Raw genomic sequence first — 26691 nt, forward strand, 5'->3', positions numbered from 1 at the left:
AAACAAAAAAGAAAAAAAATGGGGTGGGGGTATAAAGAGGAAGGAAAGACCAGAAAACAAAACAAAACGAAAAAAAACGGACAAGCCCTCAAGCAAGGAGTCAACAAACTTTAAGAAAAAACAGACTTCCCTCTTCCGCCTCTGTGGAGCTTGTCAGGCTGCTGGTGTTTATCAGTCATTTACCCTGGAGCTTTCTCCCTGCAGGTTTGGAGGTGGGTTTTACTGAGTAAACTAAGTTAAATTACGTAACAAAAGTAAATTTTTTTTTTAGGAAAAATAAGGAACCCAAGGGAAGTTAATACAAGGATAATGTGTTTTCCCTGTTTCAAAGTCTCAGCTAGATATTTAATATCCCAGTGGGTCACTACTCTAAAAGGAGCCAGGAAACTGAACCAGAGACCTTGAACATTCAAGGCTGAAATCCTCCACTGAGCCAAACCCTCCTCCCAGGTCAACCTGCTCCTCAAAAGAGTCCCCTTCCTGGGGCAGAATTGACTCTTTGCAATTGAATAAACTGATTAGGAATCTGTCCTTCCCCCTTTCTCCCTTTCTCCCTTTCCTCTCTCCCAAGGCCAGCAGGAAGCCCATGTGAGAGCTCCACTCTGAGATTTAAATGGGACTCTGGTGAACCAACTCACCACAGAAAATAATGACTCTTAGTCTCTATGAGAGAGAGAGCACTTACACCTTGCCAGGAACACTAAATATGCTCTTGGAAGCCTGCCAAGCATTTCCTACTCTCCCCCTCCCTTAGATGTGTTGCACAGGACTAGTTAATTGCCTGAATCCACCTTCTCCCAGACCAATTTTCCCTATCCCAGGTAATTTGGGTAAATCAGGCTGCCTCAGCAGATTCTCCTCTCCCCTCTTCCTAGTTCCTCCTCAAGCCAGCTAGTATGCTCCTCAAAGCTCAAAAAGGGGGGTCCAGGCAATTGGAGCCCACACCTGTCAGACCCTTCTGCACCTTTCATCAGAACTCTCCCACTCTCAGAGTTTGTCACAGATTGGCAAGTTTTGGGGAACACTGGGGTTCAGGGAATGCCAAGTTTGGGGAACTCGGCTTCAGGAATGTGGGGTTGGGGACCATGGATTTGGGGGTTGTGGGCTTGGGGATCATGGGATTTGGGGAAGACCATTGCTATCTGCCCCAAGGGAGAGTCTTAGCCTTCCCACAACTTTAGGCACAAGCTCAGAAACCCATGGTTTTACTTTCAGCTATCACTCTTTTTGTCACACTCTCTTCAGATCGATGTCCAGAAGACTCCTGCTTTGTGGGTTCTCAAAAACAGCTCACTGAGGCAGGAATTTGTCCCCACTCAGTCTTTTTTTTGTAGGAGGGATGATGTGGGTGCACTTACTCGGACACCATCTTGCCCCGCCTCTCATCATTGGCTTTTTAATGGCTAAACTGGGAAAGGCTCAGCTGTGAATCTCTTTATGGAAGGTCTTACTCTTCATAAGAGCATCTCTTAATTGAGCTTTTTTTCCTCATAAATAATGGGCTAATTTGATCCAATATTGTGTCTCAAATCATTTTAAACTTAATGTCTAAACCTAGCCTTCATACCCTCTGGAGACCATCAGGTCAATTTTCAGTTGACAAATAGATCTAGCAGCTAGAAAAAGGCTAAAATAGCTACATTTGAGCATTTTTTACAAAGAAAGAAAAAATATAAAGAAAAGCAAAGAAGATACTCAGCAAAAATAAACATTTAGCTATGAACAAAATAACTTCTCTGTGATGTCTGTTAGGAAGACCTCACATTGTTGGTACACTGAATAATAATGACTGGACTTTTTGGACTGTTCTCTGATATTGGGTCAATAGGTATTTTCAAATCTATTTTAAGATTTCGATTGATTATTCTGTTTTCTCTAGTTTTTTTTTTTATATCAAAATACAGCAAAGACAATCAAATAGCACATGGCCTTTAAGTAAACGCCATTTCTTTGCATCCTAGAATCAAAACCTGAGAACCTGACTTCCTGTAAGAGATTTTCTCAAATGAGACATTTTTTAAAAGTCTGCGTTTTTATCCCAGTTACTCAGATCATCTGAAATTCCCATCCTCTTCATTATTTTTGCTAACAAACAAAAGCCATCCTTCATGACTAAGGTCTTTTTGGAATCTTTCTCTAAACATGTCTGCTGCTTGCAGGCAACTGCTGGTCCTCCAAGGTAATGGTTATATACCGTTCCTTGGGCATGCAGCTATGTATGGTATAACTCCCTTTTGCTAGATTGTAATCTCCATAAGAGAGAGATTGGGCTTTATATTTCCTAAACCTGAGTGTTGTACTGGTGCTTGATGAATGGATTGTCTTTCATTGAAGACTCTTGATTATTCATCTTTCTAAGAAAGTTCATACCATTTTTATTCTCTTTCAGGATAAATGAACTTATGCTTCACATTTTTTTTGTGTGTGTAACAAGTAAATACTTGGAAGGTCCTTGGGAATTCAACTTATAATGTAGGTCAAGAAATAAATAACATATTATATCAAGAATTAGGGGAGCATCTAGTCTTTTTTAAAAAATGCTTGTCTCACAGAGACATCACAATCCTATGAAAACAAGTCACCAGATGTACATCGATAGTGAAAAGCCACCAGCTGGTGACTGGTTGCCTTATCTGCCTCGACTTGCACTGTAGCAGGAGCTATCTGGAGGGGAGAACCTGGAGCTGGCCATGACACCTCATATATCTCTTTAGTGAAATGCTTCTGTCAATTAGGTGAAAATGAGCCCATAACCATAAAAGCCCACCTATTGAGTCTGACCCCTGCTGAGCTTGGCATTCACTTGTGGTCTAACTGGTGCTGGCATAATGGACCATTCCCATTTTCAGATTAAGGTTTTTAATAGACTCCACAGACTAGTTGACTTAAGCAGGTGATGATGAGTGTGGCTGCTTTGTTGCTTTGGTTGGATCAAGTAGAGGACTAGCCTGTGGCTTGCCAGTAAGCCCAGAGCAGCAGTCAACTCTGGGCAGACTTTATGAGCTTGTGAGCCATGGTTTCTTAGTCCAGTTTACTGGGGCAACCATAAGGATTTGGAACAGTTATGTTCTTGGGATGCTGATGCCTGATTTTTGTCATCTCTTACAGAATTTATAAGCATTTATTCAACCACCTGCTGTGTACACAATTTACCAAGTGCTGAGGAAGGGAAATTGGTGTAGATCAGTGGTTCCCAAAGCTTTTGAACATGAAGACCTTCCTTTTAATACTTTATTTACTCAGTGAATAATTTTTGTATAAAATGTCAAAAATCTTCTATGTACTTAGTAATACTTCTAAATTTTGATATTTTAATAACTGTGTATAATAGTTAATATATATGGGAGATATAGTACATAATATTGTTAGTATTCAGAAAATTTCTTGTATTCCTTTCAGCAAATTCATAATTCTTCAGAGTCAAAACATTGGCTCTAATATCTATGAGTTGGGAAATGCAGATTAACTCCATAGATGGAATATAGTTATAATAATGTAAGTAGTATTTATTGGATTTTTAACTCTTAGAATAAAAATTTGGTACTACATAATTGTTGTTCAAATTAGAGCCAAGCAGTGCACTAGCCCCATGTCACAATCTCAGGGTTACCTGAAGAAAATGTTCTAGTAAGGTTAAAAATAGATTATCATTTCTTTTATTCCTTCTACTGGATAATAAACTGTTTTTTTTTGTTGTTGTTGTTTTTTAAAGATGTATTTATTTCTCTCCCCTCCCCTCCCCACCCTGGTTGTCTGTTCTCTGTATCTATTTGCTGCATCTTCTTTGTCCGCTTCAGTTGTTGTCAGCAGCATGGGAATCTGTGTTTCTTTTTGTTGCGGCATCTTGTTGTGTCAGCTCTCCGTGTGTGCGGCACCATTCTTGGGCAGGCTGCACTTTTTTCGTGCTGGGTGGCTGCCCTTACGGGGCGCACTCCTTGCAGGTGGGGCTCCCCTATGCTGGGGACACCCTCGTGTGGCATGGCACTCCTTGCGTGCATCAGCACTGCGCATGGGCCAGCTCCACACGGGTCAAGGAGGCCCGGGGTTTGAACTGCAGACCTCCCATGTGGTAGGCGGACACCCTAACCACTGTGCCTAGTTCGCCACCAAACTATGTTTTGATTTGCTTCATATTCTAATCATACCATTTTTGCACCATTTTATGGTTTTCTTTGAACTTAAAAAAAAACTGTTAGCAGCGTTTATTTTTATTTTTTCTCTCCCTCCCCCTCCCCCATTCCTCTTCTTCCCTTCTTCCTCCCCTCCCCCACCCTGCTGTTTTTGCTGTCTGTGTCCATTAGCTATGTGACCTTCTGTATCTATTTCTCTTTTTATCTTCTCTTCTCATCTTCTGTAGGATTCACTGGGATTTGATCCTGGGGACCTCTGAAGTGGAGAGATGTTCCCTGTCAATTGTGCCACCTCAGTTACTAGTCTCTGCTGTGCTTCACCTTGACTCTCCCCTTCGTCTCTCTTTTGTTGCATCATTATCTTGCTGTGTGACTCACTTTCTCACCGCGCGGACACTTGGCTTTGCTGTGCAGGCACTTGGCTCGCCATGTGGGCACTGGCTCACTGCACTGGCACTGGCTTGCCATGCAGGCACTCTCATGGGCACTCAGCTTGCCCTGTGGGCACATGGCTCACCACTTGGGCACTCGGCTCTCCACGTGGGCACTGGCTCACCATGCAGGCATGCTTTCTCTTGTTTTTCACCAGGAGACCCCAGGGATTGAACTGGGTCCTCCTATATGGTAGGCACAGGCCTTACCACTTGAGGCAAATCTGCTTCCGTTTTTGAGCTTTTAACTATCTTTTATTTTTGGTGGTTGAGATAAAAAATATTTAAAACATGCCTTTGTTAGAATATTACTAATATCTCCTTGCTTCTTATGTGCTCTGTCTATTGCCTTTCATTTATAGCATTCCATTTCTTGAAGATATATTTTTTAAGCCTATGTCTTCTGTAGTAATATAAATTGATTTCTTTCTAGGTATGATAAACAGTCGTTTGGAATTTCTTTTCAATGGATTCCTGGGTTAATTTCATGGTCTTTCATTCCACATCTTCTCTTGATGTTAGCCCTCATTAGACTGAAATATAGCTTCAGGATACTTCTAAGGAATGAATCCATGGGAGGTAAATATTCTAAGTCCTTTTTTCTTTGAAAATAACTTTATTTTATTCTCACACATTTAATGGCTCTTGAATTTTAGGTTCAAAATAATTTTCTCTCAGAATGTTAAAGATACTGTCCCATTGTTTCCCAGTGTTGCTGATGAGATCTGTGATATAAGCATGATTTTAGTCCTTTGAAGGTGGGGTAAAATACAGGATGTCCAGTTAAAGTGGTATTTCATCTAAACAATGAACAATTTATTGGTATAAGGTTGGTCCAAATATTATGCTTATAATATTTATACCAATAAATTATTGACTATTTATCTGAAATTCAAATATAACTGTGTGCCATATTTTTATTTGCCAAATCTGGCAATCCTATTTGAAAGTCAGCCACTTTTTTTTTGTTTTTTTTTTTGAGGTACCAGGGTCTGGGGATTAAACCCAGGACCTTGTATGTGGGAAGCCAGAACTCAACCACTGAGCCACATAGGCTACCTTGAATTTTTTTTTTTTCATTTGTTTTGCTTGTTGTTTTTGTTTTTTCTAGGAGGCCCTGGGAATCAAACACGGGCTCTCCCATGTGGGAAGCAGGCATTCAACTGCTTGAGCCATATCCATTCTCCGCAGCCAGTTTTCCCCCCTTTAATGTCTTTAGCATCTTCTCATTACTCTTTGTGTTTTGAAACTTCCTAAAGATATGCATAAATGTGCTTTTCATTTTTAAAATCCATGCTGCTCAGCACTTGTTGGACTTTATAATCCCTTTTTAGCTTTGAGAAATTTTCTTCTATTATTTATTTAATAGTTTTCACCCCTCCATTTTCTCAGTTCTCTTTTCCTTGAGTTCTAATTACCTTGTTAGATATCCTGAATTAGGTCTCAATAGCTCTAATCTTTTCACTCTTATTTTCTATATCTGTCTTTTTGTTTTATGTCCTGGTAAATTTACTCAACTTTATATTCTAAAGTTTTTGGTAACTATACCTTTAATTTGTAAGATTCTTTGTTATTCTTTGAATTATTATTTTTTTTGTATCTTGTCTTTGATATATGTATGCACCAGTTATCATAGCTTTCCAATGGTATATAAGGGTTTTTTGCTTTTTAAAAAATCTTTGTTTTCTTTTAAATTCTCATCCTTTCTCTTGAATTATTTCTATTTCCTTTGGGGTTAGTTCTGATTGTTTATCTCAGTCTTTTTCTTTCACACCATTATTTTCCACCATGTGTTTAGAAGTTATTGTTTGTCCATATTTAGGAATAAAAGATAGGGTCAATGTTTCTTAGGTAATTGGAGGTTTCCTCTGTTGTATATCTTTTCTCTGAATACAAAGGATGACAAGAAATTCTACTTATGTTGGTAGACCTTACCAGGCTCTAATGAGTACAAAGAAATGTGAGCTTTGAGTCCCCTAAATGCCAGAACATATATATATATTCTGGTCTGAAGTTTTTTCAGCTTTTTTTCATCTGCTTTTTGTCTTCCAGAAATTCGCTGTAATCATGAATCCATTAGTGATTCCCTATAATTTCCTTCACTGCTATGGATTTAGTCCAATGCAATAATTTTCAGGGAGTATTGGGAGAATGGGAAGACAAATGCATGTGCTCAATCTTGAATCAGTTGTTCCTCTCTTTCATTAGCTACTAGTTTTCCTCTTAAATATTCTCTAACAAAAATATTTTTATATGCGTGTGTGCATTTGGTATAAAAAACACATTTAAATGCATTTTCATTTACCCTTCAGAAGTTGTAACATATGCTTTACTAAAATTAAATGTCTTAAAATAATAATTCATAGGATTTCTGAAATAATGACATGCCAAATGTATCTAGCATACTACCTGGTACAGAATAGCTTCTCGATAAATTTTTTATTATATCTCTCTTTAATATTTTCAGAAGATAAAGTTCAAATATATTCATGTAAAGTTGGTATAAGCAGATATTTGGGTCTGTGTTACTTGAGGGAAGTAGGAAAAAATAGCTACCCATAATCTATCTTGTGATTCGAAATCAGGATTAATGAGAAAATTCTCTTAAGACATTTGAAGCTCTCAAAGATAAAACTCACCATAAAATTGCTGGCATTCTTTATTCTACTGTAGCAAATACTGTTGAATTTTTTATTATACAGTGATAAACTGTAGGTTTATACAGCTACAAATGACACATGATTGTGACTTATAGATGAGATCACTGAAGATGAGAGAGGTTAGACATTTCCTCAAGGTTACAGAGCAAGTAAGTCACTGAGCCAGAACTTAAATCCAGATTCTCTGAATTCAAATGCAGCACTCTTCTTCCACAAAACAAATTCATGGCCTTCCAGGAGGATGCCTGATAAAATTGAGCTTTTTCTGTCATATAAATATTAATAATATTTCATTTGCAGTGAGACTGTATGCTTTGACAAGCCAAGTTATCCACGGCGAAATGCAGTTCTATGCCAGAGCTAAACTTTTCTACCAAGATGTACCAGCCACAGAAGAGGGTATGATGGGAAATTTCATTGAACTGTCCAACCCAGATATCCAGGCTTCTCAGGAATTTCTTAGGAAATTTATTTGGGTAAGTTATCCAGCCAAAGTTTGATGAGGAGGCAAAGTCCTTGCAAACACTGAATTTGCATGCTTCTATGTTGTCATTTAAGTCAGGTAAGAACTATATGAGATCAGCCATGCATGCAATCTAAAAGCCAACTTTAAAATGTTCAGAAAGGATGGGTCACATCAAACCACTGGTTTACCCACCTGGCATTTTGCCCTCCTTGTGCAATTAGTTAAGTTAAGGGTGGATTAGCTTGCTGATATTATGCTTTGGGAATTAAGAAGATGTTTCTTTAGAGTCTCACAAATGAACAGTTGACACCCAGATGACTGAGAAAGTATCATGTCATTTGGGATCTTGGAGTGATGTATTGATTCTCTGAAACGAAAATTCAGGTGTAGTAAGGAAATGCATGTTTGTATTTAGTTTAAAAATCAGCAGAGTAGGATCCTTTTACACAATTTTGTACATAATCAGACTTTGTCTTGATCTAAAAAGATTTAAGATGGCTGTGATTCCCTCATAGTCCTGGCATTGTGATATCTTGTAGTCCTCTCTTACTTTCATTCCACATGAAACTGAATAGTGTAAGGACCAAAACTTTAGGTTTTAGAGTCAGATTTGTTATAAATGCACTAAGCCTCAATTTCCTCACCTGTGTCTAGGGGTTAACAATAGAACCTGCCTCACTGGATAACATGAGGATCAAATAAGTTGATAAATGTCAAGTGCTTCCTTAGTGCACAAAGTACACAAAAAATCTAATTTATTGCTATTAGTAGTAACAAGGCTTTCATATAATGTATTCAGTATATTTTAAGGAATATAATTTAGTTGTTAGACTACCCATGCAATAAAGCTTCTGTCTTTCCTACTGAAGACATAAAGTCCTAATTGGGAAATGAGTTTTGTTCCAATTCATTGTGAAGCCATTTATTTAGAATTTATAGCCCATTTTATTCTGATAAGGGAAATATTATAAATATTAGGTTTGATATTACCTGACAACCTACTAAGAAGTGTAATATTAATATTTTAAAATATCTCTGTGTTGAGTTGAGAACTACACACTCAGTCTCCCTGGAGAACAGAATGCTTCTAAAACCAGAGCCTAGCAGTAGAGAAAATGGGATTATGATGGGGATTCCACTGGGGCTAAGTGTCTGGATAACAACCGTAGCCATTCAAGGCTTTGGAGGTTAGGGATGACGGCGATGGCTGTTTCTAGGTAAAAATCAGTTTTATCTGTACTGTTTCTAAATCGGTGATACTGACCAATTGCACTGGGTGCTTATTCTGAGACAGTATGGCTCTCTGCTAAGCAGTCACTATGTTAACCATTGTCTCATTTACTCTTCACAACAATTTTAGGAGATAAGTATTATTATTAGCCCTGTTTTTCCTATTTTTGCAGTTGTGGAAACCGAAGCTTGGGGAGATTAAAGAAATTGTCAAAATCAGAAAGCTAGTAAGTGACAGAACTGAGACTTAGGCCCAGCCAGGTCTGTCTGACACCAAACTCCCAGCTCTTAATCATGACTTATTTTGTTCCATTTGTCTCATGAAGCAGAAAAATCTCTGCTTTTTCTTTTTCGGTGGGCCATCGACCTTAATTCTCCTCCAGTCTGGCCTGAGTAATTCCTCCTGCTTGCCTCGTGGTGAGGCCGGCTTTGATCCCTTAGCATTTCAGAAGCTTAGTTAGTAATCCAGCTGTCTTGTCCCTCTCGGTGCAGTGCCAAACTGGCCACAGCAAGGCTGGTCAGACAGCCCATACACACTCCCACAGACCTGGGAAAGGAACCAGCCTTGAGCTTGCTTATTTATGTTGGAAAAGAGGCAGCCTGCTCTTTTCAAACAAATATAAGGAGTTCTTCTTCGTAGACAGGGCTTATTGTAAAGCTATGACTTCTAACTAAATAAAAATGTGGTCTTCTGAAGAAATGATATTTAGGTACTTTGACCTTAATAATCTGCTAAATTAGCATCCAGGTCAAGATACAAGGAGTGAGGGAATACGAGTATCTGACATGATTTATTCCTGTGTCAACTGGGAAAAGGCAGATTGTTTAATTTATACTTTTACTTTCCTTTCAACACTAGTGACATAGGACAGTGGGAAAAAAGCATTTAAACTTGTTGCAAATACGTTTACTTTACCAAATAAACAAATGATACTAAGATGATGTCAATGACAGCTACTAATGTTCCTCAAATTTTAGCTTGCTATTTGGGGGTAAAGTAGCAATTTATAAAGGTAATCAGTGTTTGCTGGTATTTATTGTGACATTTCTCAGAAATTGTATGACTCAAAAATCTTGATCTAACTTGCTAGATTTAATGATTTTGATACAGTGGCATGAAGCACTTTCATTTTGGTTTTAAATGATGGTAGATGAACTTTAAACAGTGTTCTTTAAAACAATATATAGAGCTAGAGGACTCAAAACTGCTATGAAATTCCTCAGAGTATTGTGACTCTATTTTTCATGAATTCAAAAATAAATAAGACAGTAAATGAAAATTAAAACAAAAAAATTTTAAATCATACATATATATTTTCAAAAGGTCACATTCACAGTAAGGCATCAGATTTCAATACAATCACACTTTGCGTAGCTATGTTGACAATGAAGTGGGAGATGTCACTGAGATCATTCTTTTAATATCCTCTTCTCAGAGGAGCTGCATGTGAATGAGAGAAAGAAAGAAGTTTGACGCCAGGAGACGAGAGACAGAGTCAACCATATAGAGTGAACCGAAGGAAAGGGAACTAGACAATAGAGGCTAGAGGCATGCAGAATTTCAGTGAACAGCACATTTTTGTATTTGTAAATAACCGTTGTTCAAGATTATCTGTAGTCAGATATAGCACATCTAAATTGATGAGAAGTAAAAATTAGAAAGATAATTTTCAAGAGAAATCTAAAACATTTCATCTTTATAGGCCTCAAAAAGTAGGGAATTAGACACCAGTGGTTTAAAAACTGTAGTTTATGGTTCTCTAGAGTTTCATTGAGAACTTTCAAGGGCTTCCATGAAAAATAACAAGAAGCCTGGATGAATGAAGTCTTGCCCTATTTTAACCAGAGCAGCTTAATGTTTATTTGTTCATTGAGAAAAAGGAATTTGGCTGCTATAACCTTCTTGAGATCCTCTGGCATTATACCTATAAGGCTTCTTTGCTTTGTTGTTCCATGATTCTACTTTCTAAGATCACTAACTTCAATAATGAGAGCAATATGCCCAGTAAAACTTTTAGGGTAATGATATGAAAATGTTGTAATGAGTCTTTCTAATTGAATCCATAATTTTCTAGTAACAACTGAAATTTTCAGTAGCTAAAAATAATCTTCCTATACTTTCCCCCAGTCTTTTTCATGCAATGAATTTACTTAACAGGTGCTTTTTGCTAAAGCCTTCACAACATAATATTTAGCCTAGGCCTTTTTCTGAATTTGTTTAGTTTAAATTATAATATTTTAATAAGAAAGTTGACCTAGTGTAAGTAGCAATGGCAAACATATGGCACATGTACCACCACTTTCCCTTCCCATACCCAAGGCAGACATTACTAATCAATCATAGGCCTGTTATATCTGAATGATGCCTTGGAGTCCTTTTCAATAGAGCATTAGACAGAGACTACAAGGTAAATTAGAGTTGTCACTTGAGGTGACATCCCTAATGTAGGTCTTTGGATTCAGAAGGTCTTGTGTTCAAATTCTAGTTTTGCCCTTAGCTGTGTGATAGGGGAAGCCTAAGGTTCCTTATCTCCAAAATGGAGTTAATACTCTTTATCTTGTAGAATTATTTCAATTACTGTAGTTATTATAGATGTAAAGAGCTTGGAACATAACTGGCACTCAGTAAATAATAGCTGTTCTACTTGAAAAGAAGTTATAACTGCTCTACTTTTTGTTCTTCATTTTACCTTTCTTGCATTTTAGATGGTCTGGAAAGAAGCTTTTCTGATGCTTCCTTCTGCTTGCACTTCACCTTTGATCCTTAGCAAGATGTTTGTATTTTTAATCCTTAGTTCCTGAGAAATCAAGAGTAGACTTTCTCCTTAAGACCTTAATTGGCAACCTCAAGTATATTGTTACTGTAATTTCTAGCACAAAACCTATTCAGCAACATCCTTATTATGACAAGATAATTTAGACCAGCTGAATCTTTATAAATCAGAAAATATTTTTTTTTACTTTAAAGAAGTTAGTTTGAGAAAGTTTGCATTGGCTGATTCCCTCTTACTCTGTTCCTCGCACACTCCCGGTTAATGTAATGTACAGACCTACTTTTAAAAAAATCAGCTTTAAGAATCTTGTGCCTAGTAAATCATGTAGTTTCTGGTATGAAAGCAAAAACCAATTTTAGCATGAAGGGAGACTTTGCTGAAACCACCTTTTACCCATGTGAACTAATGAAGTGCTGCATATGTCAGGGCTGGGTTTGAAGTAAAATCGTGGCCTAAAGAATGAGACAATTAGCATTTCTTCAACTCAGGTTCTAAAATTTACAATCCTCATAAGAGGAGTAGATAATTCAGAGCTCCCAAATTAGTTTTTTAAAAGTGAAATCCAATCAACCCCATATGGATTGAAATGTTTTCCTCCAATGAATTTTTAAAGAAATTTCAAAATTCAGAAAGACTTTCACTGCTTTCCTTTTGTTTTCCAAAGTGGTAATCTATAGTGCAGGTCCATCTGGCTGCAGATTCAACCTAAATTTATAGTTACTAAGGTTCTATCCCCAGAGGCCTGTCAAAGACCCATTTCTTACGGGTGTGTGTGTGTGTGGGGGAAGTATCACCAAATTTTCAAATCTAATACAATATTTTTTAAAAATTCTATTTTGCAATTCTTTAAAGACCTATATTTAGATAAAATAAAGAGAAGTAAAATTAGAAGTGTTTAGAGATTTTTGTCAAAAGTAATTGAATTCTCTGTATCTTGATTGTGATAATGGTTACTTGGGTATATACATTTGCCTAAAATTATTGAATCATACACTTAAAATGGTGCATTTTATTGAATGAAAGTTGATCTTAATAATGTTGATTTGGAAAGTTAATTAGAGTAGCCAAGCCTCTGGCGGGGGAGGAGTATTTGTACTTGAAATATTCCACAAGGTGCTTTTCTGCAGGGACCCGGGAAAGCTGGAACAGGCTGTGCCTTGGATTGTGGCTCTGGGATAGGAAGAGTTAGCAAGCATGTCTTGTTGCCGGTTTTCAACAGCGTGGAACTGGTGGACATGATGGAATCTTTCCTCCTTGAAGCCCAGAACTATCTGCGAGTTAAAGAGGACAAGGTAGAAAACTACCACTGCTGCAGCCTGCAGGAATTCACACCTGCAGTGGGGAGATATGATGTCATCTGGATTCAGTGGGTCTCTGGTTAGTCCTGCATGGCACCTGCCCTTCTCCCTTCCCAGTAAGACAAGACAACACCTGGGGCTTCTTTGAAAATTTGTGGATAAAGGGAATTCCTGCTCCAGTTGTGTTTATAATAGTTACTTAGCCTTAGCTATCTACTAAACACACAAAATCTGGTCCTCCAGATTTCTCTCCCAGCATCTTGTGTACAAGCCTAACAATCCCCACCCTTAGAAACAGAATGCCTTTTGACCAACTTAAATCCTTGAAAAACTTTCAAAAGCAGGTCCAAAAGTAAATTCCCACTTATTGATAGAACTAGACTTTCTTAGAATAAATAAAATCTCTAGGAAGTGTGATGGTAGTGTTGGGGTATGTGTGTGTATAGGAGACACATATGAGTGATGGCAGAATGGGGTTGTCTGGAGGACATGGAGGGAACCCACAGGAAGGCAATAATTTATCTCACACCTGTGAGGTAGGAAGGTGAGGTAGTATAATACCTAAGTTACAGAAAGGGAACTAAGTCCTCTTATCTGAATTCCAAAGCCCGTTGGAACTAAGCAGTGTACACTATTAAATAATTCATGAGTGAGTAAAGGAGTGGTCTCCTGATTCTTAATCCTATGTTCTTTCCTACTCACTTCCTCCTATCCACCATTTCATCCTGTCCTCCCATCTACTTGACCCCACCTGTAGGATACCTCACTGATAAGGACCTTCTTGCCTTTCTTTCCCGGTGCCGAGAGGGCCTGAAAGAAAATGGTGTCATCATACTGAAGGACAATGTGGCACGGGAGGGCTGCATCTTCGATCTCTCTGACAGCAGTGTGACTCGGGACATGGAGATCCTCTGGAGCCTCATTAGGAAGAGTGGGCTGGTGGTGCTGGGCCAGGAGAAGCAGGAGGGTTTTCCGGAGCAGTGCATCCCAGTGTGGATGTTCGCTCTGCACAGAGATGGACAATCCTGAGTAGCACTGAGAAAGGACTAAGAACTGAAATGCTCTACTGGACTGGACAGTGGTGCTTTGGGACAGAGATGTTCTCCTTTGAGATGCCCCTTGAAATTCAGAGAGGGATAGCGAAAAGGGACACAATGCATGCCTAATAGATAGATAATGTAGCATGCTCAAGTTTTCACTAATGTTAGAAGTACATGCACATGCTCAGTGGATTTTCAGAAAGAAAAAGGAATGAACCATCAGGAAAAAAGTTTAAAGAAACTTCCTGTATACACTTAACTCTATCTGTGTGCAATGTTCACAAATTCTAAATTGCCTCCGTCTTTGAAGATTTGCATTACAGAGTGGAACAGGATGGGTGGGGGAAAGTCTAGACCCTCTGCCCTCACATCAGCTCCATCATACTTCCTTCCTCTTTGGGACAACTACTTTAATTGGACAAAAATTTCCTCTTCAGTTAAGAGGGTACTAGTCAAAACAATCTTATGAAAACAAAATCATTAGTTAATTTTGTCCTTTGCCTTTCTATTGGCAGAAAAAGTAGATGGTTTCACTTTCTATTTTGGGTCAGTTTCACTACCCAATGATGTAATATGGGTGTAATTTGATAACAGAAGTCTGCATTTCAGTGATGAGGAAGTGTCTCTTTTTCAGCTGAAATTTCAGCCCAGAACGTATAAGTAAATGTCACTGATAATCTAATTGTAGCCATTGGCTTCCAACATCACTTGCTTCATTGCAGCTGCTCCTGTTTCCTTGTTTGATAAGAATGGATGGTGGGGAGAGAAATTACAAAGGAAATGGACAAGGAAATGAGAAACCTGCAAATTGAACTAGCTGGTTATTTTAGTTTGCTAAATGCTGCTGGGAGCAAAATACCAGAAATGCATTGGCTTTTATAATGGGAATTTATTAACTTAAAAGCTTACAGTTCTGAGGCCATGCAATGTCCAAAGCATCATTGAGAGATGTTGTCTCACCAACTTGCAACTGTGGGCAATCAGGTATATGGCAGTGTCATCTAAACATGCCTTTTCTCATAGCTCAGCTGTGGGTGATGAGGCACATGGCAGGGCACAATGCCAGTCTGCTTGTCTCCCCCCTCTCCTCCAGGCCTGTGCCTTTTCTCTCTCCTGGGCTCATCAGCTTCTGGAGGCCTCTCTCCATCTCTGCTGCTTTTTTTCTGTCTCCTGCTTTTAGCCTTTCTTTTATAAAAGATTCCAGTAAGAAGATTAAAATCTATCTTGGGTCACCCAATCTAATGACAGGCCCTTAGTAGAAATAATTTAATCAGGAGTTCCCACCTACAAAGGCTTTACAAGCACAGGAATGGATTAGCTTTAAGGACATGATCTTTTCTGGGATCCACAAAAAGCTTCAAACTGTCACACCGGATTAATTTAGGGCATAGGTGTAATTAAAAATGTTCTAAAATGTTTAAATGAAAATGTAATTCAATTTTTATTAGCATTATTTTAAAATAAAACTGCTGTTTCTTTAAAATACTCTAGTTTCTTCATGTGAAGCACATACATATGTTTTCACATATGTTGAGTCTTCTATGAAATTCAAGGAGTCAATTTAAGTAAAGGTGGTCTAGTACACAGATATTCTATCATTATAAAATTACATTTCCAAGTCATAGCTCTAACTTAGGAGGAAAGAAATGTTTATTTGTACTACATTGCTGTAATGTTATGTTCGTTGTTTCACATAATGTGCTGGGAAATGACACCACCCCACCACCGTCCAGCTCTTGTATATTGCTCACCACGTTCTAGGGTAACAGAAGAATGTGAGTTAGAACCATTGGCGAGTAAGCGAGATATCAGCACTAAAGAAAATGGTGGACCATTGCTAAAAAGACTAAGTGTAGCAACCCAAGGGTTCAGTTGTTTTAATCATTTGTGAGTCTTGGGGCGAATTGGTAGAATCTTCTCTTTAGGTCCCTTTTGGGATCTTCCTTCCTTACTCTGTCACTTCCTTTCTGCCTTCCTTTCTTTTTTCACCAGCATCCTCAATTCTCTTACCCCTTGACTTTGCGCTTTGCCAATATCAGACACTGATTGACCCAACTGCCAATTTTCTCTGCTTCTGAGTCACTGAGCTTATGGAGGAAATAGTGTAATTGTCCTTGTGGATACATATATACCATCTTCAACTCATTTGAGCCTATTTTGCTCCTTTTCTCTTCCTGTGTCAACTACTGATCATTTGCCTTAGAAATTGTCTAGATCTTTATTGCTCTATACAATTTCCTAACTCTATGTCTATCCTTAACTGAGAAAATAGAAACTAGGGAGTAAACTGTTTCAGCATCTCTTCTTGGTACTGTTAAGAACAGGTACAAGGTAAAGGGAAGTGTGACTAATAGTAGAGGCAATCAGAGACACATCACAGTCTACAAGGTCATGTTAAGTGTGGAATTGTTACTCGAAGAACAAGGGAGAATTTCTTGAAGGTGCAAGAAGGCAACTGACATTTTTTGCCCTGGGAGTAAAGTCATAGATACTACAGAAAGGAAGACATTGAGAGCAAGGCCAATTCCAGCCATCTTCAATCCAATTCAGTAAGCCAAACACATTGCTGATTTTTGTCAATGCATCTGGAAGACAGTGTTCTAGATGAAACCTTACATCTCTTCCCAAATACTGGTCCATAGTACAGCCACCTCAGAATCACCTAGAGGAACTTTTAAAAAATAGAGATTCCCATGCTCCCTCCCAGTAAGAGTCTGATTCTGTGGGAGTCAGGTCAGATTAGTTGTATTTTTAAAAAAGATCTTAAAGTGATTCTGGTCACTGGTTTTGTTTGAAGTACTCATAGGGAAAATGTGGGGAGCTGGCCTCTTCAGAGCCACAGAATGATAAGGTTGAGGCATTGGCAAGAGTGTGGGTCAGGCTCAGGGAAATAGGTGAATAGTGAAATCCATCTAAATCTGACCTTGTCATTTATAAGCCTTCAGTGACTCCCCATCACCTGCCAGATAAATTCCCATTGCTTTTGTAAGGTATATAAAGTTTTTGTGATCTAGCCTTGGCTTCCCTCTGCAGCCTCATTTTAGCACACCTCCTGCAAACTGTACTTAACTATTTGTAATTCCTTGAAGGAGCCTTGATTTGTGACTCAGGGCATTTATGGATGTTGCTTCCTTAACCTAGAGCATCTTTCATTCTCTTTTGTCTGGCTCAATCTGCTTGGATGTTGCTGACCCCAGGAAAGCTTCCCTCATTTCCCAGATGCTGTGTGAGACTCCCCCCACCCAAACGCTATCCTTATACCCTCTGTTTAACATACCACAGCACTTCTGTAATTACCTCTGTTAAATTCCTATTTCCTTGATGGAACATTCATGGTTATGCTAGATTGTCTCTAGCACCTGCTCTAGTACATTGGAGGTGAAAGAATGAAAGGTAATCTTATCAGTAGAAAGACGCAGGGAACAGTCTGGATTTCTGGAGGCATCAAAAGGAATCAGAGCAAAGCAGTAGGAGAAACCAAGGACTTCTGGAGTTCTATGAGCACTGGGACCCATGGGACTAGTCAAAGCAGTGATCACATAGTGCAAGCTGGCAAGAACCTGGAAATGCACAGAAACAAGGGAGTGAGCTCGGGGCTCAGGCAAACAGCTGGGAAGAGTCTGCAGCAAGAAGATGAGGGTCTGAGGCAAAATTCTACCTAAGCAGGAAATTTTTTTTTCCCAATGAAGCCAACACAAGGGAATGGCCAGCCCAAAGCCCATAGTTTGATCAGGAGAGCAGGTGAACCTGCTAAAAGAGATAAATTTCTGGGTAGGTCATAACAAGGCAATTCCTAATCCCCAACTATTTCCTGCTAAGCAGCAGGAAGTAGAAGGTGTTCCCCTATACTTCACAGATGAATTATTTGCAAACACACCTGCAATTCTAGATAAACTTAGGCGGACCTACTGTGATTTGTGAATGGGTTCAATCTGTACCTACCACTTCTTCCGAGAGCCTGAGTCACCAATACTGAGCCCTAGCATAGAAGCATGCAAAGTCTAAGGAGTCAGCAATTTCATATATTCTGGACTATCATAAAAATATAAAACAAAATGAATAAGTCCATACTTGTAAAAGATGATATGCTTCATATTATGGACATGTTTTTGGCCCCATCTTTTTTTCCCCTAAGACATTTCCTATTATTGGCCATTTTTGAATGGATGTTTTGGGGAGAACGCATGTACCAGATATATTCAGCTGCTTGTCACAAGTAATTAAAACCAGTTGTGTTATTGCTTTCCTTAGTTCCAGCTGACTCTTTGATGCATTAGTGTCCATGCTGAAAGACTACCTCTTATAATCATCAGAGGCCAGTGTTTTTGCAGAGGTCACTGCAAACTAATTAAGAAAATATGTGAGAAATAGTTTAAAATTATCTCAATTAATAGAATGTAAGTATATACATATTTAGAGTAGGGTTTGAGGAGGGACTATTTAAACAATAACTGACCTACAGAGCTAGTGATTTGGTGTCAGAGAACTACATGTATATCCTTTGTCTGTTACTCATTAAGTTGGCATAATTTGACCTTTGCTATATGACAGGTTCTGGCATTGTACTGGTCTTTAAAGATAAACATATGGAAATGTCCAAGACGGTCATGGCCCAGTAATGGAAAAGACAAATACATTAAATATTAATAATAAAAAGGATTAAAATAGTGGGGTATACAAAGAATTGAAGTAATATGAAGTCATATCTGTGGGAATTGAGGGAGACTACACAGATTCAATCATTCAGCACATATTTTCTGAGTGCCAACCATGGGCCAGGCACTGCTATTCAATCTCAGGATACATCAGGAAATAATATACAAAGATCCCTGAACTCATGGGGCTTGTATTCTAGGAGAAATAGAGAGGTAATACATATAATAAATTACTGTATTATTTTTATTTTAAATGGTGGTAAGTGTTTGGAGGAAAAGCCATAGTAGAATAAGGGAGATTGGGAGTCATGGGGGAAGGCTGTGATTTTAAATAGTAGTTAAGGTTGGTTTCAGTCAAGAGATGACATGTGAGCAAAAAGTGAAGGGGTGAAGATATTATCCATATCCAACCTCAGGACAGAAGGAACTATAGTACAAATGTCCTAAGGCTTGAGTGTACCTGGCCTATTTAGGAAATAGTCAGTTAACCGGTGTAGCTGTAGCAGAGTAGATGAGGAGGAGTAAGCTATGAGAATCAGGGATATGACTTGAGTCAGATCATGTAGGGTATTGTAGGCCATTGACAGGCCTAACTCTTTACTCAGTAAGGAGAGGAAACATTGCAGTGGTTTGAACAGAGAAGTGACATGGTCTGTTTTGTGTTTTAAAAGGGCTGCTCTAGCTTCTGGGTTAGGAAGAGATAATAGTGAGATCAAGGAGACAGGGGTTGATAAACTATGACTCATGGGCCAAATCTAGTCCACCAACTCTTTGTAAATAAAGTTTTATTGGAATACAACCATGACCATTTATTTTTGTATGTAGCTTTTGTGCTACAACAGCAGAGGTGTGCATTTGTCAGATAGATTGTAGGGCATGCAAAGCAGAAAATATTTACTGTATGGCCCTTTACAGAAAATATTTTCTAATTCATAAATTGGAATATTGCAGTAATCCAAGAGAGAGGTGATGGTGGCTCAGACCAAGGGTGATAGCACTGAAGGTGGTTAAGTCTTTGGATTCTAGATACATTTGAAATTGACCGACAAGATCTGCTGAATGATTGGGTGTGGAGATTGTAATAGAGAGAAGAGAAGAATGAGTCTAAAATTTTATAAACTATTCCATTTGCCTGATCCACCAGAAGAACATAGTTACTTTGGTTTGAGTTAGGGAAAGTTGTGGGTAGAACAGCTTTCATGGTAAGAGATCAGGAACAAAAAAAGTTCAAACTTGACATTTCCAGATGCTAAGTTTGAGATGTGTAACAGACACCAATTGAAGATGTTGAGTTTGTAAGCCTGAAGTTCAAGAGAAAAGTATGGGCTAGCAATGGAAAATTAGGAACCATTAGCACAGAGATGGTGTTAAAATCATGATTCTGATAAGATTACCAAAGGATTGAGTAAAAACAGAAAAAAGGATGGAGCATCTAAACATTTAAGATTTTGGAAGAAGAGGAAAACCCAAGAAAAGAGACAAAGGTGGAGTCATTAGTAAAGTCAAACAACAGCAGTGTGTTTTAGGAGCTAAGTGAAGAAAGTACATCAAGGAGCACAGAGGGATTGACTACTCAAATGTTGCTAATAAGTCAAGTATCAAGAAAACTGAGATTTGACCATTGAAGTTTTGGTTGAGTTGGTAGGAATAAAAGCAGGATTAGAATAAGTATGAACAGACTGAAGATTTAAGACTCTGGGACATATATTTAACAAGAATAGTGCTAACTGTAGGTTCAAATAAAAGGGACAAAAGAACCATGTCTATGGAAATTATAAATGAGTCTAACTCCATTACATTGGAGAACATATATTCCAAAGTAAGTTTCACTGACAGGGTACCAAATTTCTGAGATTATCTGCCCTGCCTAAAGTGTCTAGATGTCTCTAGAGCCCTCAGGAGCCCTGCTGTTTGAGGCACTGTTTACTGTGGCAGTCAATGAGATCCTGCTGAGATGTGCGTAAGAATGATTTCTGAAATGACCTCCCAACTCACTTTGTAAATTATACTGTAACCTATAGTCCGTGGTTAGTAGCAATGCTTCAATATGTGTCAGCAATTGTAGCAAATGTACAACACTAATGAACGATGTTAATGTGGGAAAGTGTGGGAGGGGAGAGGGTGGGTTATATGAGAATCCCCTGTATTTTGATGTAAAATTTATGTAATCTAAGGCTTCTTTAAAAGTAAAAAAATTAAAAAATAAAAAAGAAGTGCATGAAGTATGTATTTTACTCACTTTAAAAAAACTGAACAATGGTGGCAGACTTGGCCCAGTGGTTAGGGCGTCCTTCTACCACATGGGAGGTCCGCGGTTCAAACCCCGGGCCTCCTTGACCCGTGTGGAGCTGGCCCATGTCCAGTGCTGATGTGTGCAAGGAGTGCCCTGCGACGCAGGGGTGTTCCCCACATAGGGGAGCCCCACGCACAAGGAGTGCGCCCCGTAAGGAGAGCCGCCCAGCGCGAAAGAAAGTGCAGCCTGCCCAAGAATGGCGCCGCACACACGGAGAGCTGACACAGCAAGATGACGCGACAAAAAGAAACACAGATTCCCGTGCCGCTGACAACAACAGAAGTGGACAAAGAAGACGTAGCAAACAGACACAGAGAACAGACAACTGGGGTGGGGGGGAGGGGAGAGAAATAAATAAATAAAAATCTTAAAAACAAAACAAAACTGAACAACATACTGAATTTGCAGCTCACTAAATTAAACTTGTGTTTTAACATTGTAAATCAAGATAAGTGCAAAACAGTGAATAAAGTATGTATTTTACTTAGTTCAAGAAACTAAAGAGCATTCTGGATGCATAGTTCACTAGATGAGACTTGTGTTTTCATATTGTTTGCAAGTCAAGATAGTTACATAGAATTGAATGAAACGTGTATTTTACTGAGTTTCAGAAAATAAACAACAGACCGGATTCACAGCTTACTAGGTAAAACTTGTGTTTTAACATTGTTCGTAAATCAAAGATAAGTACATAGAAGTGAATGAAGCATGTATTTTACTCAGTTTAAGTAAGTGTACAGCATGCAAGAATAACAGCTGACTATATGAAACTTGTGTTTTAACCATTTTTTAAAGTGTGAACTAGTGCATAGAAGTGAAATAAGCATGTATTTTAAGCAGTTTAAGAAACTAAACAACATACAGACTTCAGAACTCAATGTGCTTTTTATTATTATTATTATTATTATTACTGGAATGACGAAAATGCTCTAAAAATGATTGAAGTGATGAATGCACAACTGTGTGATTATAATGAATACCACTGATTGTACACTTTGGGTGGATTTATGCTTTATTAATATGCATCAATAAAATTGATTTATTAAAAAAAGAATAAGTATGAGAGTACAGGAGGAGAAGAACTGCAGAGAATGAATATAGAAAACCCTTTCAAGGAGATTTTTACAAAGAGGTAGAAAGAGATAAGTTAGTTTTAGGCAAGGGAGGTAAAGTTAAAGGGAAAGCTTTTATTAAATTTGCTTTTAAGATGAGAGAAATAAAATTTTATTTGTGTGTTTGTATATGGATGAAAAAGTTTTGGTAGAGAGGGAGAAATTCATGATTCAGGAAAAGAAAGGAAAAAGAGAGAATTGCTAGAGCAATGTCATTGAATAAGAAAGACAAAATGGGATCTAGTTCACAAGTGAAGAGATTTACTTTAGATAGGGTGTATAAATACTTTTCAGTAACCAGTGGAGCACAGGATGTATATGCAGAGATTCTGGTAGGAAGATGGTGATAGTGATGGTAATCTAAATTCTTTTTTGTTTACTTTAATTTTCTCAATGAAATAAGGCAAAAAAAAAAGTCATCAGCTGAGAGTTAGGATTGAGGTGGTGATGCTGGGGTTTTAGGAGAGAGGAGCATATACAAAATAGTCATTGAGGATATGGTAGAGTGGAGGGACTAGGAAAGTTTAGTATGATTGCCAAGCGGTATACGGTTTACTTAAGTGTCATAATCATATATTTAACCCAGTTATATTCCTTTGCATGGGTGCAGGTACAAATTAAGTAAAAAGCTTGATTTAACCAGGATTGTGAATTTGCAAAATGAATGTGACAGGGACAAGGAACTGAAAGAGTGTGCAAAGAAGTGAGTATGCTGATTGACCATGGAATTGAAAATGAGTAAAGAGGGAGGGGAGAACACTAAGAAGACAAGAGGCAGTCAAAGGGTAAACCGATGGATTGGAGATCTTGGAGAGGGTGGAGTTGGGATGCTAGAGGGCATAAAGGTGTAGATGGGAATTATGGTCAGAGAACGGAATGAATTAAGTTGAGATTATGGAGAGATTATTGGTAATGAGATGTTCTAGGGTTAGGACTATATAAATGAATGGCTGTGGTAGTGTGAAGGACCAGATCACTGGAGACAAATTCAAAAAAAGCTTAGAGGCTAGAGTTTTGGATTCAGTTAGCTAATGTATATATTGCAAACTTCCAAGAATTAAAACATAAGAAATATTAGAGGAAGTGGAAGTGAACCATGAACTAAAATCGTAGGAAATAAAGGGGTATAACCTGGGGGTGGTTAGTGACAGCAACAATAAGCGATAATGATTAGATAAGTTAATGGTATGAGATTCACTCTGAGAATGGTTAGGGAGAAGAGGGAGAGAATGCTTTCGAAGCATGGGGGATACATACTTCACATATGATTTCAATTTTTAGCTGAGGCTCCAAGGATGAGTGGTTATTCCTGGGGTAGGGAGGTTGGGGAAACACTATTTCACATATAGTAAAATGTTTGGGCATTTAATGACATGTACAAAGAATGGAATTTAAAATGGTGAATATGTCAATGTGGCTGAGGTGTCAGATTGGGGCTGTAACTGTAGAGATGCTGGGATATGGTGAAGAATGATGGAAGAAAATGAAATCACCAAAATGTGTAGATTCAGATTTTCCTGTAAGCAAAAGGAACAGTCTAAGGGTTTTAAGCAGGCCACTGACTTCTTCAGTCTTATTTTGCAAAGATAAATCTTTCTACAATGTGAAAACTGGGTTGGAGACAAAGAAGGCAGCTAGAAGCTACAGCAATAATTTAAACTCAGAATAAAGGGTCTGAATTTAGGCAATTTCCATAGGAATAGAGGAAACACTGGGAAGGTAGATCCAACAGGAGTTAGTGACAGTTTGGATGTGGTTAGTGAGGGAAAGAAAGGGCAACTTGAAGGTTTTCAGTTAGGGTCATTGGGTGAAATATGTTACTTTTTACCCATTTAGGGAATAAGGGAGAATTTAGAACCTTGACAGATTAGACATCTCTTAATAGGCAAGCATACAGCAGTCTTAAGGACACCTTATTTTGTAGTTAGACTTTATTTTACAGAGCTCAACATTCCTTGAAGTATCTTCAAGACTGGTAAGAGTTTTGAGGGGCCAATCACAGCCTCTCCAAAGGGTGTAGGCAATTTAGAAATAGACTTGGGAGTCAGGAATCAAATACTAATTTATTATGTGTAAAGCAAGCTTGGAGATTGTATCTTGGATCTGTGATCCAAACCAGGCTTCCTCTCGTGGCCCTGTCTCTCCCAACCCCACAAGTCCAGTTCTTGGGACTTGATTGCCCCTCCCTACCTACTACACTCCAGCCCTACCCCCAACCAAAAGAGAGCCAGGTCTAAAGGCCTAATACCCACCAAGACAGATACAAGAAGATCTGCAATCTCCCTTTCCCAGGGAGAATGGATAACTCTGATAGGAAAGGATTGTGAGACCTCTGTGCTGTCTGTCCACAGTGACACAAGAGAAAGAGGGAAGACTGTAGGCTGCTCTGTGAGTCCCATCACTTCTCCCAATCCCATTGAGAAAAGTCTTAATCTTTCTATGTAAGGGGTCAGGGGTAAGCAAGAGATGGAAAAGGAACAGAAATGCACCTTCTTTCCTTACTGATCTCTTCTGAAAGTGGAATAGAAATCCTTGACTCTCTATGGAAATTGAGGAATGGGATAGTAAACATTCTCCAAGTGATGATCGGGGCCAATGCTAGATATAGACAAACTGGAAATGCAAATTCAGGTAAGGCATTCTAGTCATATGTGGGCCCTAAGCATGGGCACATGTCTTCTTGTGTAGAATGAAGGGCCAGGGAGGCACTAAGAAAATAGAAAGTAGAGGACTTAGGAAACCTATTCAGGACAAAGGATATCAAGGAACTGGGATGAGAAGCCTGAAGCCAAGTATATCAACTATATCAATGATTGGATCACTGGTCTAGCTGGATGATAAGGGAATTGTTTAGTATATGGACATAGGGTGTCTAACAAAACTAAAGGACAATGCTGCTAGGTTTCAGGACAGGACTGGGACCAGAGACAAGAAAGTCACTGGGAGCTCAAGAAATGAACATTTGCACCCATGCGTTTGTTTCTCTCTGAACATGTGCTTCATTTTTCTCTTTCTCTGTGGGAAGCATTTGATGCTTCCTGGCCCACATAACAGAAAACATGGGCATCCCAGTTAGCATGTTATGGATTCAGTCACAGGGACTGATGATTCTCTCTAGGTTGCTCTTGCACTGCTTTAAATTCTCCTTTTACTTGGAAGGGTCACCAATTGGGCCAGCTTAGGTAAGGGTCTCACTTCCAGTCCCCACAGCTGATGCAAGAGTTACCAGATCTACCCCCAACTGTGGGCTATAGGCGAGGAACATAATGAAAGGAGGGAGCTGGTTAGGAAGATACACCAAAAGGTATTCACTGCCCTCAGTGACTGAGATCAGGAAATGATAAGAAAATCTCAACCCATGTGATGTGTTCATTCCATGACCTGGAGATGAAATTCTTGAAAGAACCTCTTAAAAAAGAGGGCAGCTAACACTTGTGCTTGGGACATAGGCAAGAACAAGAAAGCTGCCATTTCCCTGTGATATTGGATTAAATACATGCACAGAAAGGATCTGAGTTATTGTAAGATAATATTAAAAGGGTTTAGGGGAGTTGAGAAGTCGGAGATGACTGGTATCTGAGAAGCAGCAGGTTTATGGCCATCTTCCTTATCATAGAAATTCGGTTTCAGTGGTACTAATCTGGGAGGACAGGGTCCAGACAGAGATTAATGAGAAACCTTAACCCTCTCTGAAATGAAGGCAGAGCCCTGGGCCACAAAGTCTGGCTCCTGAAGGAATGGTTTTAGAAGCCGGAAGCCCAAATTGTCTGAAGGGGAATATTAGATCCTTGGTTCAGGAAAGATGAGTAGTCTTAACACAGGCTGTCTCTGGTCTGGTACATGCTGCAACTTTCAAGTTATTCTCTCACCTTGCAAGTTCAACCTCAGCCTGATCAGGAAAAAAGGTGAAGCCAGGTGACTTGGTGTACAAATAGGCACATATAAAATTTAAGTTTCCCTGGGATATTAGGATGGACTGACTTAAATCTTTAATATGATGATCATGGCCTCTTGATATGACTAAGCTTCTATACTAGTAATTATGCAAGCTCTGAAACAAGGGACAGAACAGAAAGAGCCACTGTTTGGCACAGGGCGTCAACACACTGGCCTTTTCTTAAACCTAAAAGTGGTTGTCTTAGGTTAGCTTTAGTGGGCAAAGTTCTCCCCTCTCTTCTCTTACTCTTTGAGTTCCCATTAACTGTGTATTATTCTTTGTGATCACTTGCTTGGGGACATTGGAAGCAGGTCATTGTCTTTCTGCCTCATTTTCCATATTTAGTTGAATAGGAGTAACCCAAGTTCTATCCATTCCACATTCTCCCTTATCTTTAACTTGAGGAAGGTTTGTGTAAATTTAGTCTCAGAATGAGTTACGCTCTCCGTGGCCTCTTAGCTGCTCCTGGAAGGACCACACTCTTGTCTCTGGGTCTTTGCATTTGCTGTTCCCTCTGCTTGGAACAGTTTCTCCTGGGTATACACATGGCTTACTTTTTTACTTCCTGCATGTCTCTGCTATGATAGCCTTTTATTTAATTAAAGTGATTCCCCCTTTCCCCTCTTTCCTCCTCACATGCTGTATTTTCCCCCAATGCATTATCA

General features: G+C 38.8%; 1 protein-coding gene across 3 annotated transcripts in view; it reads left to right on the top strand.

Annotated features, from left to right (window-relative positions):
* Positions 1-20894, top strand: part of NTMT2 (N-terminal Xaa-Pro-Lys N-methyltransferase 2) — a 35251-nt gene extending 14357 nt beyond the window's left edge. Inside the window, exons 2-6 of one of the 3 annotated variants that reach the window (XM_071207570.1) lie at positions 3400-3495; positions 4995-5140; positions 7522-7697; positions 12819-13068; positions 13747-20894. In XM_071207570.1, coding sequence (XP_071063671.1) covers positions 3494-3495; positions 4995-5140; positions 7522-7697; positions 12819-13068; positions 13747-14018 — 846 coding nt within the window. In that variant the 5' untranslated portion in view covers positions 3400-3493 and the 3' untranslated portion in view covers positions 14019-20894. The remainder of the gene's footprint in view (positions 1-3399; positions 3496-4994; positions 5141-7521; positions 7698-12818; positions 13069-13746) is intronic. The other 2 variants (XM_071207569.1, XM_004464150.2) reach the window with 2 other exon arrangements.
* Positions 20895-26691: the final 5797 nt, after the last annotated feature.

Source organism: Dasypus novemcinctus, chromosome 13 (assembly GCF_030445035.2).
Source record: "Dasypus novemcinctus isolate mDasNov1 chromosome 13, mDasNov1.1.hap2, whole genome shotgun sequence".
In the NCBI taxonomy this organism is placed as follows: Eukaryota; Metazoa; Chordata; class Mammalia; order Cingulata; family Dasypodidae; genus Dasypus; species Dasypus novemcinctus.